The sequence below is a fragment of the Hibiscus syriacus genome, unplaced genomic scaffold, assembly GCF_006381635.1.
Source record: "Hibiscus syriacus cultivar Baekdansim isolate YM2019G1 unplaced genomic scaffold, ASM638163v2 tig00110893_pilon, whole genome shotgun sequence".
Classification (NCBI taxonomy): domain Eukaryota; kingdom Viridiplantae; phylum Streptophyta; class Magnoliopsida; order Malvales; family Malvaceae; genus Hibiscus; species Hibiscus syriacus.
In genome coordinates, this window is record NW_024062901.1 from 9,914,982 (window position 1) to 9,934,172 (window position 19,191).

Consider the following 19,191-nt stretch of genomic DNA (forward strand, 5'->3'; position numbering starts at 1 on the left):
TCAACCACAATTTTTATCGTTCAAAAGATAACACTAATACAATTTGTGAAATTCAAGACTAAATTAATATAATAAACTAAAAGAGAAAATACTACTTATTTGAGACAATTACAAAAATAAAATTATCCCTTAGACCTTGTATACATTAGTTGTTTCATCTCAATAACTAGTTTATGATAATTTGTATCCTAGTATTACGAGTGCTTGAATAATGAAATTTATTTATTTACTTTTTATCAGCAAAATTATCTTTAATTTTATATGTATAAGTAAATTTTAGGGTAACTACTTATTTGGTCATCCACCTATTACTTAGTTTTAGTATTAGTTATTTTTTTTCAAAATCATACCTAATGTTACGTTTTGATTTTATTTTGATTACTCATCGTTAAAATATTAATGGTGATGCTGACATGTCCATATAAGATAATGTCGCGTCAGTATCACCATTAATTTTTTAACTACAAATGACTAAAACAGAATAAAAATAAAACGTTAAGTATGACTTTAAAATATAATAATCAGATGATGAAAACAAAAATTCAAAAAAAAAAAAATATACGTCACCAAATAAATAGTTTAACCTAAATTTTAACATCCAGCCGACGGTAATGATGATGGAGCTCGCAAATAATATCTGAGTCCTTGGTCATATATTTATATATATCGTGAATCTCAACCTTTAAGCCAATCTAGTCGGGAAATTGTTCTAAAAGTGGCTATATTTAATGTTCGAACGCAATGAAACAATAACTCTACTAATTCCTTGACCACCCAGGAATCTGCATCATCAAGCTGCACACTGGTATGGTCCCATCCCTTTACTCCTTTTGTTATCCGAGTTATCGCTTTTGACTCATAACACTTATTTCATTTGAAACTGAATTAATTCAATTTTAAAACAATTTAACTTAAAAAATAAAGGTAAAGTTGGTCGTTCGATTATAACGTACTGATTTGTTAAATCTTTTGATTATTAAAAATTATAAAATGGTCATTTGACTATGAGACATTGTTTTGTTAAGTCCCGACTATTAAAAGTTATAAAATGGTCATCTGATCATTCATATGTTTCAAACTCATCCTTTTCCATTCAAAAAGTGATTGTTGTCTGAGCTGGACGTTAATCTATTGATTGAGTTGTGATAAAATTTGATTCCAGAATCTCAAATGACTATACAATTCAAACAAATTTTATCATATCCAAGTCAGCAGGTTAACGCCAAGTTTAGACTATCGTTAATATTTTAACGAAAAAAGAGGGGTGTGAAACATAAATAATCAGGTGGTCATTTTATAACTTTTAATAGTAGAGAGACTCAACAAAATAATGTCTTATAATCGAGGACCATTTCAAAGGACGATAGTAGGTTTTATTGGAAATGTTAGGGAAAATATAGGAATTAGATAATTAATTAGGCAAACCAGAGTTGGTTTTATTGGAAGGAAATATAGGGATTGGTATTGGGGGCTAAACATTAAAAGCTCAAACGATGGTAGGTCGAAAGACATTAAAGGCCATGATGAAATTAAATTCCCATTTATTATGGTTAGGTATATTAATGAATTGGTCTAGTAAATAGCCTTTAATTAGCTTTCATGCAGCAACCATAATAAAGCTCATTGTTTGACAAAGTTTAGGTGAATGCAGTTTTCAAACATTTATATGACACAACCATATTTTATTTTAATTTCTTGGTACGTCACTATCCCTTTTTTTTATTTATCATATGCCTGCATTAACTTGAGTGTTGCCTTAATTAAAAATCCATTGGATCCATTTAATTGTTGAGCACTCAAAGTCATGAATTTGATATTAATGTAGTATTATTTTTCCCAATATGTTTAGCTTGTTTCCCTTTCACTTGGATCAGAATCCTTAAATGAATGGCCATGAAATTTAATACAATTATTATAAATAAAATAGTAATCTGAGCAAAATTTTCCTTCCCCTCTCCCAAAGTAGAAATAATTTAAAAATAATAAAAATATACAATATAAAATAAATAAGGATTAAATTCTAATACATCTACCTTATTTACAAAATTATAGTAAATGCATTGAATATCAAAGCTAGAATAACTTGAAATTTTCCCCTCAAATTGATATATTGAGATCAATGCGAGGCTTCTTAGAAAACGGCAATTGAACAAGGGTGTTGCACCTAGGACATCTAGGCTTATGCTTCACTATCATGACATACGATAAGCATCCGGGGCAACCGGCCACAACCGGCGAGGCAAGCAACCTCTCTTGATCCCCACCGGCATCTCGTGAACCTTTGATCGGAGACGAAGAATACAAAGGCGACAACAAGGATGGCTTCCACGATGACGAGGAAGATGGTGATCGCTTTTTGATCGGCTGTTTCTCTACCCTTTCGAGCGCGAATTTTACTTTGTCGAGTGTGCACACGCTCTGATAAGTGGTGGAGGAGGATGAGACTAGTTTCAGTTCTAGGTTAGTCTCGTCGAAAAGGTTTATAAAAGGTTTAGAAGGTGGGAAGTTCAAATCTTGAAGCTTTGGCACTGTTTGATTGATTTGGTGGTTGGTTCCATCTGTTGATTGTGAAGAATTTGATGAATTGCAGCTTTGCAAGTACACCTTACCAGACTGCAACCATTGATAAAAAATAAACTAATGAATCATACTTTATAGAGCAAAAATGAATAAAAAAAACTAAAGGAGAAAACAAGGAAAATAATTCATTTATTCATAGATGAGAATTATCAACATACCTTCAAGTCTAGGCGCTTTTCCCATCCGTTAGGGACTTGAACATCAAGGTTAAGTTCTTCTAATTGATCATTTTTCATAATGATCAAGTCGGAGCCACCGCCTGTACCACCATCACCGGCGCCACCATCGCGGCCTCCGACTCCAAGCAAATCCCTAGTGATCAAAGCCGTTGGTTTTGCTCCACCGGATTCATTCCCCGCCATTCGATCATCCTTGTACCGGCTTAAAACTCTATGTAAATAGCTAACATCGGCAGCCATAGCCAGAGAGGTTTCTTTACAAAGAGGAAGTGAGTGTCGAAATGGTTTTTTTTTCTCCCTCTCTTTTTCTTTTCCCTTTTTTATATAACAAACACTATAGAGATGTATGAGCCATTTATAAGTGTTGAAAGCAAATATTACACTTACTTTGTAAATATCAAAACCGGAAAAAAAATGAAAGCTCATAACTAGAGTTATTAATGAAAAATTAATTAAATTTCAATTCAACAAGAAATAAATTAACCCATTGATTACTTTTTTCATAATTAATTGTGTAATTTATTGTTTTGCATATTTATTTATGGTAAGAGGAAGAGTGAGAAATGGATAGGAATTCGAAAAAATAGGGTAAAGTACAAAATTGATCACATTTGTTTTGGTTTTATAATTTTTTTTATTGAATTAAAAAACATAGTAGTTTGTCACCTTCATTTCGTTTTAATTAAGATATGATCACTGAAGGTTAACGACCGTTAATCCTTTAATGGTTTGCTAACGTGATACGATAAATATATAAAATTAAAGTTACATCATTTCCACATAGATAAAACATGAATTAAGTATTGGTTACTTTCCTTTCATATTTGTACACTTTTGCTCACCAAATTCAAAAAATATAAGTTTTGGTCACTTATGTTAATGTTTTAATAAGATTTAGTCAATTATGTTATCGTTTTATTAAGTTTTGGTCACTTAGATGGTGAATGGCGTTAGTTTGATGATTGTTAGTAAAATGGTTTAATTTTTATTTTAATCCTTACACTTTAGACAAAATAATGATTATGAGTCTTTTTTAAATTCAAATTAGTTTAGGGACAACATTTCAATTTATATATTTTAATAGGTTTTCTTCTCAACCTCATTGTTGTTCATATTCTCCCTGCTTCTTCTTCACACATTTTTGCTCAATTGCTCTATTTTCCTTCTTTCAATGACTCACGTTGCATTTCAAGAATAATGCAAGCTTTTCAACTTCTGATAACAAATAATAATACTATAAGTTCAGAGAAAAATGAGAGGGTACACATCTAGAGATAAAATGAAGCTGGGTAATCTTAATTATACAAACTAAAATTTAATTTCCAAATATTGAGATTGCATAATGCCAAATCCAACAAGGAACAAGAAGACAAATCAATGAATCCAAATAACCCAATAACCATATATCACTCTTCGTAGTGATTTTCCCTTGAAAAAACGCATATGGTGAAACATAATCAATGGATCCAAACACCCCAATAACTAGATCTATTAATTCACCCACTGGACTCAATACAAAATCCATTATCTTCAACGCCGAATCTTTGTTATTGCTCAAGAACAAGCAATTTTTTATTCTAGATCCCTATATAAAGTGTTCGACTTATAAATCACTGTTAACCCTTGCGGCTTAGATCTGTTGCCCTACCGCTATCGCGTCGACCCCCGAGTACCTCATTTTCGCAATGAACCAATCGAACAACTTACCATTAGAGCGAAGCTCCAATACTAAGTGAACATCAATTTAATCTTCCTAAATGTCATGGAGGTTGATGACTTTCAAATACGATGAAACGTTATGGAAGACCTTTCGTGTCACGGGGATTTCGTTGGTTAACAACATGTAGAGATGGAAACCTAGTATTGTGTCGTCAATAACGCCGCCATTGAAGAAGCTCTGCTTTTTTGGCTCGAGGCAGTGGTGTCATCGTGGTAGTTAATCTTTCAGAGTTTTAATGGCGAATTCTTTGCATTTTTCACTATATTCATTACTTTTTTTATACTTTTTCTTACAACCCTAAAACAAAACCTAATATTATCCCTAAACTAATTTGAATTTACAAAAATACCCATAATCAGTATTTTTTCTAAATTTTAGGGGTTACAATAAAAATTAAACTATTTTACTAACAGGTCACATCATCAAGCTAACGACATTCAACGTTCATTTGACCAAAACTTAATACAACAATAACGTAAGTGACAAAAATTTATGATTTTTGAATTTGGGGAGGAAAAGTGTACAAATATGAAAGGAATGTGACCAAAACTTAATCCACATATTATTTACGTGGAAATAATGTAATTTTAATTTTATATATTTACGGAACACTTCAACAAATCGTTAAAGGTTTAGCGGTCGTTAACTTCCAGTGACCACATCTTAATCAAAATAAAAAGAAAATGACCAAATATTATATATATATATATATTGAATTCAGTGAATAAAATTTTATAAAACCGAAGGCGACATTTACCCAACAAAATGGGAAAGCACGCACGTAAATAGTCACATTAATTGCTTCGGGATACAAGAAGACATCGATTAGAAGTAAACTTATACATGTGTGAGTTTGTTCACTTCTTGTAGGAGGTTGTTGACTATGGTTTTTAAAATTCAGATTAAATTTTGATCCATTTGTTTATTTAATAGAAAATATTATGTAGATACTAATTTTTATTTAACTTTTAAAAGCTCATAAATTTAACAATTGATTGGTCTAGTGGGATGAGGTATTAGACTCCTTAAGTAAAATCAGGTGTTCGAATTCTGATGTTTGTGTATGGACCAAACTAGGTTGGGAAGGTTGCCCTTATAATGGACCTATGCAAAACCAGATCTAGATTAATCGGTCAATAGATCAGATACATGTGATTAATTCAAAAAACCTCATAAATTCAAGTCACTCTCTAAATACAAGATTTAGATTCAGTCTAATCCAAGTCAAACAACATAATTATTTCTCTCTTATCCTCTATGCACCTGTTCTGTCAAAATTCTTAAAAATCTGGTCATTGTATATAAACTCTACAAGGTCCTCAAAGTGAACACATAGACCCTAAACACACAAAATGACATATAACGAACGAAATATTACACACTGAAAACCATTCACAACCACATGAGTGTTAGTAATGCTCAATCCCACATTGAGTAAATACATTAGAATTGGATATTTAAGGTTTACATTCTACACTCCCTTGTTGAGTGATAGAGAACAAGGGGGTTTCTCATGCACCATCGCCACCACCGTCTGTCCATATCATCTCGGCTCGTGCTCGTGCTTGTGCTCGTGTTTGTGCTCATGCTCATGGTCGAGGTCAAGTTGAGGTCGTGGCTCGTGACAATACGTGTCTTCAACACGTCCGCACGGATTCTATCTTTTTAGAGAAAATTTGTAAGGAATTTTCACAGAACAAAAGAAATGATTATGAAGGAACATTTCTTCTGATATTTATGGGGTGTATAAGAGGTTTGTTTGAATTCTATAATTTTATAAGGTAACAATTGATTAAATAACTGTATGAATTGATTTTTGAAATAATAATTCAAATGGTCAGTTTTTAATATTAAGCAGAGAAACGTTTTGGATGAAATTGGACTATTTCACAGCCTTGTTCAAGATAAGGAACAAGATGTTAATGGGTCCGGTTACAAGAGTTACATAAATTTATTTTTAGAGTTACAAATGGGTTGGATTTTACAAAATGAATCTGGACGTGTTGAGGGCAGGTTCATTGTGTTATTTCAGCAGTTTCATATGATAAATATCAGGAGTTACAAAGGTTTAAGTTTTTGGAATTAAATCAGAATTTTAATTCTAATTTTTCTTGGAAGTTTTTACCCTGGGCACATCCTATAAATAGAAAACTCATTTCACTCTCAACTCATTCACAATTCACTCTAATATTTCTCAACTCTCTCAAAGCTTTCTAAGCTTCTGAGTCTTTTTGACGATTAGAGGAGCAGTACCATCAACAATCCACTCCGGTTTTAGGTGTACAGAATTTGGAGCAACCGTGCTAACCTCAGGGGACGATACAACTATTGAAGCGGTTATACACATCGGGCAAATTCGTTTCTACGATTTTGGTTGATTCGAATTATTTATTTATTTATTTTCCAGTCAGTGCTAACGGTGTGATTTTACAGTCAATATTACCAACAATATAGAAACAATTCATATACTGCAAATATGGCATTGCCTTTAAGCAAGTTGATTCCCGATCTTTCCAAGCTCAAAGCACTCGATGGAGAGAATTACTGGAGGTGGTCCCAGCGGATACTAATATTCTTCAAGCAGCTTGACCTGGATTACATTTTGCTCAAGCCACCACCTACCATTCTACCGACCAACTCAGTTACCGGAGATAATACCAATGCATTCTAGTCTGATGTCGTCTTAGTCGTTGCTGCTACGACCTTTGCTACTACCGAGAAATACGAGAAGGACAATAAGAAAGTACTAGGACATCTTCTCAGTCACATATGGCTAAAAAATTTGGTATGTTTATTAGAGAAAGAAGTGACAAGGCGATCTAGGATACTCTAGAGAAGAAGTACGGTGCTGACGATGCTAGCATAAAGAAATACATTGTGGGAGAATGGCTCAAATTCCAAATGACGAACGATAAGCCCATAATGGATCAAGTACATGACTACGAGAATCTGGTGGTCAACATCATTACTGAAGGAATGCAATTGTGTGAAGTACTCCTCCAAGCTAATGTCCTCATTGAAAAGCTGCCCATGTCATGGTCTGAGTTTCTCCATTCTCTCAAGCATAAGAAGAGAGATATTTCACTTGAGGAACTGATGGGCCACATGAAAATCGAGGAGGCCAACCACCTAAAGGATAAAGTTACGAGTTCCTTTCCTTTAGTCACATGTTTTTAAATCTAATTTAGTTGAATTTGGTGGTGCATTAGGGCCTAAGTTTAAAAAGGCCATCAAACGAGGAAATCTGAACTAAAAGATGAAATCTCTTAAGGGCACAAATTTTTTAAAAAAAAGGAAATGCCATAGCTGATGTAAAGATGTTCAAGTGTTATATTTGTGGTCTACCCGGTCACAAAGCTTATCAATGCCAACACTGCTCAGACCGCCAGAAAGAAAACAAGCCACATATGCATGTTACAGAGAATGATGATGACATCATTGTTGTGGTGGTTTCCGAAGTCAACCTGGTGGAGAATAGTTATGAATGGTTGGTTGATACTGGCGCTACCAAACACTTTTGTGCAAGGACATATTTTTTCACCAAGTTCGAGGATAGGAACGAGTGTACATGAGGAACTCCAGCAGTTCTGAAGTGCTAGACAAAGGCAAGGTTTTACTCAAATTGGCTTTCGATAAAACTTTAGCCTTAAATAATGTTTTGTATGTTCCTACCTTGCGTAGAAATTTAATAAGTGGAGGCCTTCTGAACAAGGCAAGCATTAAGTTAGTTTTTGAGGCAGATAAACTTGTACTTTCTCGATGATTATATAAGGAAATATTTTCTAAATGGGGGTTTATTTGTCATAGAAACTCAACTTAATGAGAATAAAATACCACTTCTTCTTATATTATTGAATTTGTTTATATGTGGCATTCTAGATTAGGACACATTAACATTCAAGCTTTAAATAAATTGATGAAAATGAATGTTCTCCCTAAACTAGACATGATTAACTTTAACAAATGTGAAATTTGTATAGAAGCCAAGAATGCTAAACCTCACTTTAAAATTGTTTCTAAGAGAAATATTGTATTGTTAAAACTCATTCATACTGATCTAGTTGGCTTTAGAAACACTAAAAGTAATGGAGGAAAACACTACTATATAACATTTGTAGATGATTACTCGAGATACACAAAGGATTATCTCCTTAGAATTAAAGACGAGGCTGAAAACTTTTTTCTTATTTATAAGAAGAAGTTTAGAATCAATTAGATAGAAGAATCAAACGACTTAGATTTGATAGAGGTGGTGAATATGAATCAAATTTCTTAAAAGAGGTGTGTGAGAAGAATGACAAAATTCATGAAACATCAACCCCTTATTTTCCCCAAAAAAAGGTATAGCTGAAAGGAAAAATAGAAATTTAAAAAAGATTATGAACTCATTATTGATAAGTTATGGGTTATCTGATAACATATGGGGGATATTATTCTATCGAAAAATCATATCTTGAACCGAGTACCTCATAAGAAATTAGATTCTACTCCATAAAAGTTATGAAAATGATACACTCCAAATCTACAATACCTAAAAGTGTGAGGGTGTCTAGCTAGAGTGGGATTGTCAGACTTTAAGAAGTCCACCATCGGACCTAAAATTATTGATGCAATGTTCATAAGGTATGCTATAAACAACGCCGCATACATATCCATGCTTCTACATGACTATTCTATTTGTAAGTTGATTGATGTCGTTTTCTTCAAAAAATTCTTTTCCCTTAAAAAACCTAACCTGAATGAAAAAACAAATAGAAAACAATACATTCAGTTCTTCTAGTTTACCTACTAGGTATACTCAAGAAATTGAATTTAAACCTAGAAGAAGTAAAAGACAAAGAACTAAAACTACTTTTGGATCAGATTTCATAACTTCCTTTATTTCTGAGATAAATGATTTAGACTCTCTTTCTAATCCTATAGCTCAAATATTTCTATTAGATGAGGATCCTAAGACTTATGAGAAAGCTATACGATCCATCGATGCTAGTTTATGGAAAAGAGCTATTAATGATGAACTAGAATCGATAATGTCTAATCATACTTGGGAATTGGTTGACTTTCCCAGAGGATTTAGAACTATCAACAACAAATGGATCTTTCAGAAGTAACTAAGGCCATATGGTTCTATTCAAAGGTACAAGGCAAGGCTAGTTGTCAAAGGGTTCACTCAAAAATTCGGTATAGACTTCTTCGATACCTACTCTCTCGTAACAAAAATCTCAACGATCTGAGAATTATTTACTTTAGCCTCCATCAACAAGTTGCAAGTACATCATATGTATATAAATACTGCATTTCTGAACGGAGACTTAGATGATGAGATCTATATGGAGCAACCTCTTGGTTTCGAGATGACTTGCATGGAAAGCAAAGTATGTAGACTTAAAAAGTCGCTTTATGACCTTAAGCAAGCTCCTAAGTAGTGGTATGAGAATTTTCATAGAACTATTCTTAGTTTTGGTTTTGTTATGAATGATTCAGATATATGTGTGTATTCAAGGATGTTTGGTGCTGATTGCGTCATTATAAGTTTATATGTTAATAACATGTTGATTTTCAGTAATAACATTGAGTCCATTAACAAAACAAAATATTTCTTGTCCACTAAGTTTGAGATGGCTAATTTGAGAGAAGTCAATGTAATCTTAGGAGTCAAAGTTACCAAAACTGAAAAGCGATTTTCTTTGAGTCAAGCACATTATATTGAAAAAGGGTTAAAGAAATTCGACAGTTTTGACGTCCTCCCTGTTCGAACTCCTTATAACCTAGCATATATCTCTTTAAGAATAAATGAAGTAACGTTTCTCAAACTGAATATGCTAAAGTGATCGGGAGCCTAATATTCTTAATAAACTATATCGGCCTGATATTACATATAATGTGAGAAGATTTAGTAGATATACCCATAATTTGAGTGGTGAGCACTGATTTTCTCTTAGACGCTTACTCAAGTATTTTAAGGGTACAATAGATTGAAAACTTGAGTTAGTTGGCTATCCTACAATACTGGAAGGATATTGTGACACCAACTAGGTTTCTGACAATAATGAGGTAAGCTCTACGAGTGGGTACATTTTATTTGGGCGAAGCAACAATCTCGTGAAAATTTGCAAAGCAGACTTGTATCACTCGTTCTACCATGGAGTCAGAGTTTATAGCTCTTGATCTAGATGGGCAATAAGCTGAGTGGCTTAGAAATTTGTTAGTAAAAATTCCATTATAGGGAAGACTGACACCTCATATTTTCTTACTATGTGATTCACAAGCTGCGATATGTGTGGCAAAAAGACCCATTCGCACTAGGCATAAATCTAATAGACACTTGATTAGGAAGGAAATACTCTCCTTAGAGTATGTGAAGTCGGAAAGGAACCTAGCAAATCTGTTTACCAAAGGGTTGGGAAAGCTGGTCCTAGATTCGTCGAGGGGGATTGTTTAAAGCATATTAGTTGAGGATTTCATGGTGGATACCCAACTTAGTTATCTAAGTTCAAAGTGGTCAAATGGGTGGATACCCAACTTAGTTATCTAAGTTCAAAGTGGTCAAATGAAACAATGAAAAGACTCATAGCATATATTTCTCCCTGCCTATCCTATGACGAATAGTGTACATGCCCAAGTTGAGCTTAATTGCTCTTAATAAATTCATACACCAGGTTTTGGGTGGTCTTAGTGAGAGACTTGATGAATTTACCGATTTTGGATGAATATATATTCTTAATAAGTTCATAACCCAGAGTTGAGTGGGTAGTCCTAATTGAGAAGGACAAGATGAACTTACTACTAGAAAAATGTTGAGTTTTATGAAAAACTCTTAATGAATCCAAAGTTTGGATGGTCCTAGTGAGAAGGACATATTGAATTCACTGACTAAATAGGTTGAATATTTATTCTTAATGACTTTTTATCCCAGAGTTTGGGTGGTTCATTTATAATGATCTTGTAGAAAGTCACCATAACCTCTGTGAGGTTGAGATATTGTACAAGCTCTTAATTATTTCATAACCCTCTAAGAATGGTTTATAACGAAATAAACATGATGAAATAACCTACGTAAGTGAGAAGGGTTAGCCACATTCTATGAAAAATGTTGGGTCGATTTTCTAGCACACTTACTAGAATCCTGAGGTAAGATGGCCAAATATATACTTTTGTATATATATATATATAGCTTACACATCGAGGACTCATGTAGATAAAGGGGTTAATTGTGTGTTATGAGTTTACCCCTATCTTAGAAAGTTCAAGACTGGTTTCACTTATCTAAAAGAAGGATTGCTCATCATCACTATGTACTAGTTCAAGATACGTTCACTAGTGCTTAAGCAACTAATCTCGTTATTGCTCTTCTGAAAAAATTGTTTTTTAGTTTCAGAAGAATTCTTTCATATTAGTTGGGGAATGTTGGTAATGCTCAATCTCACATTGAGTGAGCAAATACATTGGTATTGTATATTTAAGGTTTACATTTCCCACTCCCTTGTTGAGTGATAGAGAACAAGGGGGCTTCTCATGCACCGCCACCGTCATCAGTCTGTTCGTCCGTTGCGGCTCGTGGTCATTATCGTGGTCGAGGTCGAGGTTTGTGGCTCATGGCAATACGTGTCTTCGACATGTCCACACGAATTATATATTTTTAGAGAAAATTTGTAAGAATTTTTCATAGAATAAAAGAAATGATTGTGAAAGAACATAATTTTAGAAGGTAACAACTGATTAAATGACTATATGTATTAATTTCTGAAATGTTTAGATGAATATGGACTATTTCACAACCTTGTTCAAGATAAGGAATAAGCTATTAATGGGTCAGTTATAAGAATTATAGAAATTTATTTATGGAGTTACAAATGGGTTGGATTTTACAGAATGAATCTGGACGTGCTGAGGGCTAAGTTCATTGTGTTATTTCAACAGTTTCATATGATTAATATCAAGAGTTACAAAGGTTTAAATTTCTAGAATACCCTATACACACCCTATAAATAGAGAGATCATTTCACTCTCAACTCATCCACAATTCACTCTAACAACTCTCAACTCTCTCAAAGCTTTCTAAGCTTTTGAGTCTTTCCGACGATCAGAGAAGTAGTACCACCAACAGTCCACTTCGATTCCGGGTGTACGAAATTTAGAGCGACTGTGCTAACCTCAGGGGACGATACACCTATTAGAGCGGTTACACACATCAGGGCAAATTCGTTTCTAAAGCAGTGGTTTTTTACCACACATTGTTTCAGTTGATTCGAATTATTTATTTATTTTCCAATCAGTGCTAACGTTGTGATTTTACAGTCAATATTATCAACAGTGAGATTTCTAACTTGAGATTTCTAAAATATTTTCATCAACGGAACACCACAATCACGATAAAATTTGAATAATTCCCTAACTAAAAATATTCTTCTCCGTTATTCTCTAACTTATGGATGCCTAGAACTATGGGCTTCTAACTAAAAATCACAAACACGGTAAAATTTGAATAATTCCCTAAGAAATTTTGTAAAGTCTCTCTATTTACTATAGATATGAGTCGATTAATTGTGAATTTTTTGGCGTGTTTAATGAATAGCCAAACATATCTAAGTGTAATACCTTAATTTTGTCCAAACAATTTAAGCTTGATTGAAAATGATCGAAGACTAATTAAAGAAGTTCATGCATGGACATCGAATTGACCAAGTGGTCTCGGTGACATGGATGGAAAATTAGTTCGAGGACCTTTTAAAATTTCACACATTTGATGCTCATTTTAGAATTTAGAGCTCAATTTTTTAACCTTCTCATTAAAAACCAAATACAAAAATATTATTCCAAATCCAAAATAAATATTAAGTGTCCATGGTTAAAGTACCTAATCATGGATCAATACCATTTATTATGGCACAAACCCAAATAAATGACCAAAAAACACATTAGCCCAATCAAATCCCATAACCTAAACCGACTGGAGAGAATCCTTAACCCTAGCTGGACAAGAGCAGTAGCCGCCAGTAATACTTGAGCTCCCCACATGAGAGGCTGCACACTTCATTGGTCCCAGATTTGATTTCCAGCACAACAGTGGTCCCTCCTTACATCTCCAACAAGCTGCCAACCGAGCTCCTTTATCCTCACCAGCATCCATATGTATAAAAGAAAGACAACAAATAGAGGGATTTTTTTTACTTGTTTTGGATATGTAAGAAGGGTTAATATAAAACCCGAATGAACAGAGGTAAAACGAAGGGCGCTTTTCCACTTTCTGTGTATCTCATCTCATCTAGCGATGGCATTTAAACCCGACCCGATCAAATCCGACGGATTTCGATCCGACCAGATTCGATCAGATCGATTTTTCTAAAAAATTTAAGTTCAGATCGGATCGAATTTTTTTAATGTAATGTTCGAATCGGATCGAATTTAGAGTGAAAAAAATACGCCCGGTCCTACCCGAAAAAAATATATAATTAAAGATAATTACAATAATATAGGTTTATATATAATTTTTTTTCAATTAAATCAATATTTTTATTGAATAAAAATAATTTTTTATTATTTCGAATTTCTATGTCATATATTCAAATCGGGTCAGATATCGGGTAAAAGCTCTCTTATTCTCCTATTAGGTGGACCAAAAACCCGATCCACCCAATCAATGCCCATCCTAATCCCATCTCTCGCATTTCTAAAAAATGAAGCAATAGAGTAACAAGAAATGAGTACAATCTCTTCCCCAGTTTTCAAATAGAAACAAAAATAATAAAAAGCAGTACCAAGTATTTGAATGTATCGATTTTCATTCATCCTTTTTTTTAAATTTCGATGCAAAAACCAAAATATAAGAAGCTAGGAGTCGTTTACCTTAGTCGAACTTGGTCTAGCCGGAGTCGGGAAGAGGAGCGGTCGGAGTTAGAATGAGAGTGGGAGAGTTCGTAGGTTCATTTTGGTTGTCTTTTAGGCTTCCTGGTCGTTATTGACGGCATCCGGACCGGCGGAGAAAAGCCGATATACGGCCGCTAGTGGTGGCCGGGTGTTTTGAGGGTGCTTCGGTTTGGGTATTTTAAGGAAAAAGGAAAGGCTTTTAGGTCACTTTGTCCTTGAGGTTGCCTTTTTCGGTCGTTAGGGAGCTGTCAGAGAGGAGAATGGCCAACGCGAGCGGTGGCCGGTGAAAGTTTGGTCCTTTGAGGACCCTCGGTCGAGCAAGGTAGAAGAGGGGCGAGGAGAGCTTAAACAAAAGGAAAGTTTTAGTTTTTAGGGTTTTCTAAGTTTTTACCTGAAATAGAAAACAAGTAAGCATATATATTAAAATTTTGGGGTAAACTACGTTTACATCCCCCTAGTCTTGTCACCGTTTTCCATGTTAGTCACATGTCTCGTGTGTGTTTTAATTCACTGTAAAATATAGATCCTAATTTTGCTATTTTACACTTTCGTTTCATTAGTTATTTTGGATGATAAGTCTAGTATAAAATCACTCTTAAGCCCCTTTACTTCAACCGTATATTTACAAATGTGTCACCTATCTCTTGCTTAAGTTATTTAGGTTAAATCGTGATTTAGTCCCTCTAGTTTCAGCGCCTATTTGTAAAATGAACACTTCTTTTGGGTTTTATCACGTAATGGTCCCCCTACTTTAAGCTTGTTTTTGCATTTCAGTCATCCTCCTCCTCATTTATTTGTTTCAAGTTTGATGCACCATTTCTTTGTTTATTATATTTCGGTCACTGCTTGTTGGATTTGATTGCATTTTATATTCGATCTACATGCACGTTTCATTTTTATATTCGATATTGATGTGCTGAATTGTTGCTTCATTCATTCATTTTTATATATGATTATGTTTTTCTTTATATTTTGTTCTTTCACTAACCACCGACTTTATTTTATCGCTTCTAACTAATATTTGATCTTGTGGTAACCCGATCCGAAATAAGATCCACATTATTACAATTTAAACTAGTTTTTTATTTTATCGCTGACTTTACTAATCCCTAACTATTAATTACTAATAGTTTATTTATTGCACCTAACCTCGAATCGATCTTGTGATGACCCGATCCGAGGTAAGACCCACATTATTATGATTTAGACATTTCTAACTACTAATCGTTAACTCCTGACTTTTATTTTATTTTATTTCTAACGTTACTAACCTCTTACTACTAACTTTTTTATTATTATTTATTTTTATATCACTAATTGTTAACTTTTATTTTTTCATGTTCGAACCATGGTACGACCTTGTGGTGACCCGCCCTAGGTACGACCCGCCTTATTGCGGTCCGAGTTAAAAATTAAAATATTAATTTCTTAATCTTATTTTCTTGTTATTTTCCTTCCAATATTTTAATTTTCAATTTATTATTCAGCCCTTTTATTTTCTAGTATTTACATTTCAGTCTTTTTAAATTCCAACATTTACTTTCCTACTTGTTTTTAATTGAGCTTCATATTATGTTTTATTTCATTTTAGTTTTTCATGTTATTTATGAGTTTTATGTCATTTCCATTACATGTGATTTATTTTATTTGCATGATTAGTCCCTATACTTTTTATTATTTTAGTCCCCTTTAGATGTTGATTTCAGTTTCTGTTATTTATTAATTTTCATTTTAAGTCTCTCATATTATTAATGGTTTTAATGCAGAACAACCAATGTAGATCCGACCTTTAATTTAGATTTTTCGATTTTTATGTATTTGACCCATGTTTTCTTATATTATATGTATAGTGTAACATCACCTATGATTGTTTAAAATGGTAGAATACTATTAATATTTGATAATAATCATCGCCAAGCTTATTTCGTGCTCGTATTAGTTTTCAAGAACGCCTTTTGTAAAATAAGCATGGAAAGTGCAACTTCTTAGAAGTAGCAAGATTCAATACGACATTCGAACGAAGAGTGACATGAAAATAATCGAGTATGCTTTGATAAAAATGAAATCATCATTTTGTTTGAATAATGACAATATGTTTTTTTAGTATGTTGTTTAATTTATTTCTTTTATATTCGATTCATGTTTAATATGAGTTTTAACAAATAACTCGAAATAAATTGACCAATTTTCAATAAAAGGACTATATTTTAAATTTCGAGTCAAATCTACAAAATCCACTATTACGACAACATATAAGTTACCATGTACCAATTTTGGGCGTTGTGGGAGTACTAATCCTTTTCCCCGCGCAACCAACTCCCGAGCCCTTAAAAATGAATCCTTTGTTAACGTAGACTAATTTTTGTCTTTTAAAATGATTTTCTTAAAATTGTTTTTTATAAAAGACATTTTAGGTATTCAAACTACATAACCCAAATGTCGATGGTGACTCTAGATTAAATCAATTTCGAAACCCATCATTTCTTAAAAGTCGAACGTATTATTTTTAATTTGTTTTGAAAAAAACGTTACGACAAAGCAAGATTTGCAAAATATGGATTTAAGTAAGATTAGTAATCCAATCAAAGCACAACAATCCCTTGTTCAAGGACTAGCTTCGTTTGGGATCATTCTCCAAACGAGTTTTTCCATCGCAAAAGCATTTTTTAAACTTTTTAGTTTGAGTCAATAATCACGTTTTAAACGTGAATTTTTAACTGGAAATAAATTGTTTAGGAATGCTTTTGCGATTCAATTAGAATTTCAGGCCAAAAACATTTCCATAAGCATTTCCAAATGGCTCTATAACACATGTGCCTTTATATTAGGTCATGAATTTGAGCTTCTTTTATTTTCTTCAAAATCTGAAAGGTGGGGAAGTCGAGAAGGATGATAAAATTGTATATCTCGATTCTATATTGATAAGATAGAAATTGTAGATCAAAACAACATAAAATTAAAGTTTGATTTGAGTTCAATTTCAAGGAAAATTGGAGAGAAATCAAAATGAGAATAGGAAAGCTGTGAGGCAAGAAATTATTTTGGTATTAGTTATGTCATGAATGATTGCTGACGACGCTCGTACCACAGCGGAGAAGGATTTTATCCATGAGGAAGGAAAAGATCAAAATTTTAGACGAATTTCATAAATAAAAATCCCAAAACACAATGTTTTAGTGGTGACAGTAAACACTTAACAGTCGAATTACTAAAATGAATAAAATAAAATTTCTTGATAAAAATTAAAAGTTAAATGATCAAAAGAAAATTACACAAAAAGTCAAACGACTAAACATATAGTTTAGAAATTAAACTAAAACACAGTTGACCACCTTACAAGGATGTTATGATTTTCATTTTGTAATAGTTGATAAGATAGTAAACGAATTGACATCGTTTTTTTTTATCTTTAGACTTAAAATGTTGATTATTTATAAATTATGGGTTAGATTAATGAAATGTGATATTAAATTTGTAACACCCTAGATCAATACGACACACAGTCGACCGATTTAAGGTGCTGCACAGAACCACCAAAGTGATTGACCAACTTTTTTCTTACTTTCTGAATCTTTAAAATGATAATTATAGCATAAAATAAACTGAAATATAATAACAATTCTTTACACTGAAGAGCTCCAAAATAAAATATTTGCACTTCAAAACAACACATACCACTATACTGAAACTACGACTTAACTGGACAATAAAGTTTACAAATATACATGCCCTTTAAAAATGCTGAGATGTACTCTGAATCTGCACTGGTCTAATCTGGATCTTGGTCTATCTACTGCCCCTCAATTGCTGGACCTACTCACCTGCCCACGAAAACATCCAAATGCTGAGCTAACTAGCTCATCGCCACACTAATAGCAAAAACATATTAACTGCATATTATTGAAAGGTTTAAGCTATCAAATCTAGTGATTTGGTCTGCTTAGTGAGTATACTCGTATACTCACTCTCTATGCTATGGTAAACATCATGGAGTGACTAAGGGATTACTTTATTTCGGAGCACAGGCACCCCTCTAGTTTAACAAGGATATGACTCCCAAAATTCTGCATTGAACACCATACCCCTGATTAACCCACCCCTTGTGAGTGTCAGGCGTCAGCCTTAGTTAGTCAGTTTTAACGGCCTTGCGCCCTACCTAAGGATATATCCGGACTGCATCTATACTTTCGACTTCACTAGCCTTTCTAAAGGAACTCGAGTGTCCAAATCGTTTCCCGAGCATCAAACAAGGCTAGTCTTATTTGTCCCTAATTATTTGTTTCTATGTTTGAATTAAACATCAATTATGTTCTCACTTGTAGTCTTATTTGGTGATATAAAGAAGTGTTGGGGTACCTCGAGCCTAATCCCTCGAAAATTGACTTTTTGACCCAAAACAGACTGAAAGTATCGATACTAGCCAAGAGTATCGATACTCCTGCAAAGGTTTCGATATAAGTACTGATACTTTTAAACATTTTTTCTGCCTAGTTTCGATACTTTCTGGGAGTTTCGAAACTATGACCCCAATTTTGATACTCTTACCTAGAAAACACGATTTTACATAGAAATAAGAACAAGTATCGATAGTAACCCTATAGTATCGATACTCTACTTGCAGAAGTCATAAAAAAAAGCATGAGAAACTCTATTCTTCAATCCCAAAGACCTTAGTGAGGTCCCCAAAAATTCTTAGTCTTATGTGATATTAAAGGAGCATAACTAATGCTTAGAAACATGTTGAAAACATTAAACATAAATTCTACCATGGAAGGCTAATAAACATGCTCATACTCAACTTTCAAGCTAAACTTCTTTCATATGATCCTACAACTGGTATTGAAA

At 33.3% G+C, this 19,191-nt stretch overlaps 1 protein-coding gene across 1 annotated transcript; it reads right to left on the minus strand.

Moving 5' to 3' along the window:
• Positions 1–2,074: 2,074 nt before the first annotated feature.
• Positions 2,075–3,110, minus strand: LOC120145010. Its single transcript, XM_039158925.1, has 2 exons — positions 2,739–3,110; positions 2,075–2,613 (listed from the first exon to the last, which is right to left on the minus strand). The coding sequence occupies exons 1-2, from the start codon at positions 2,997–2,999 to the stop codon at positions 2,098–2,100; spliced, it is 777 nt and encodes a 258-aa protein (XP_039014856.1). The 5' UTR covers positions 3,000–3,110; the 3' UTR covers positions 2,075–2,097.
• Positions 3,111–19,191: the final 16,081 nt, after the last annotated feature.

Excerpts from the sequence above, each read along its gene's own strand:
- LOC120145010 (XM_039158925.1), bottom strand. The coding sequence starts at position 2,999 with ATGGCTGCCGATGTTAGCTATTTACATAGAGTTTTAAGCCGGTACAAG. Across the intron at positions 2,614-2,738 it reads AAAAGCGCCTAGACTTGAAG|TCTGGTAAGGTGTACTTGCA; the intron begins GTATGTTGATAA and ends CAATGGTTGCAG.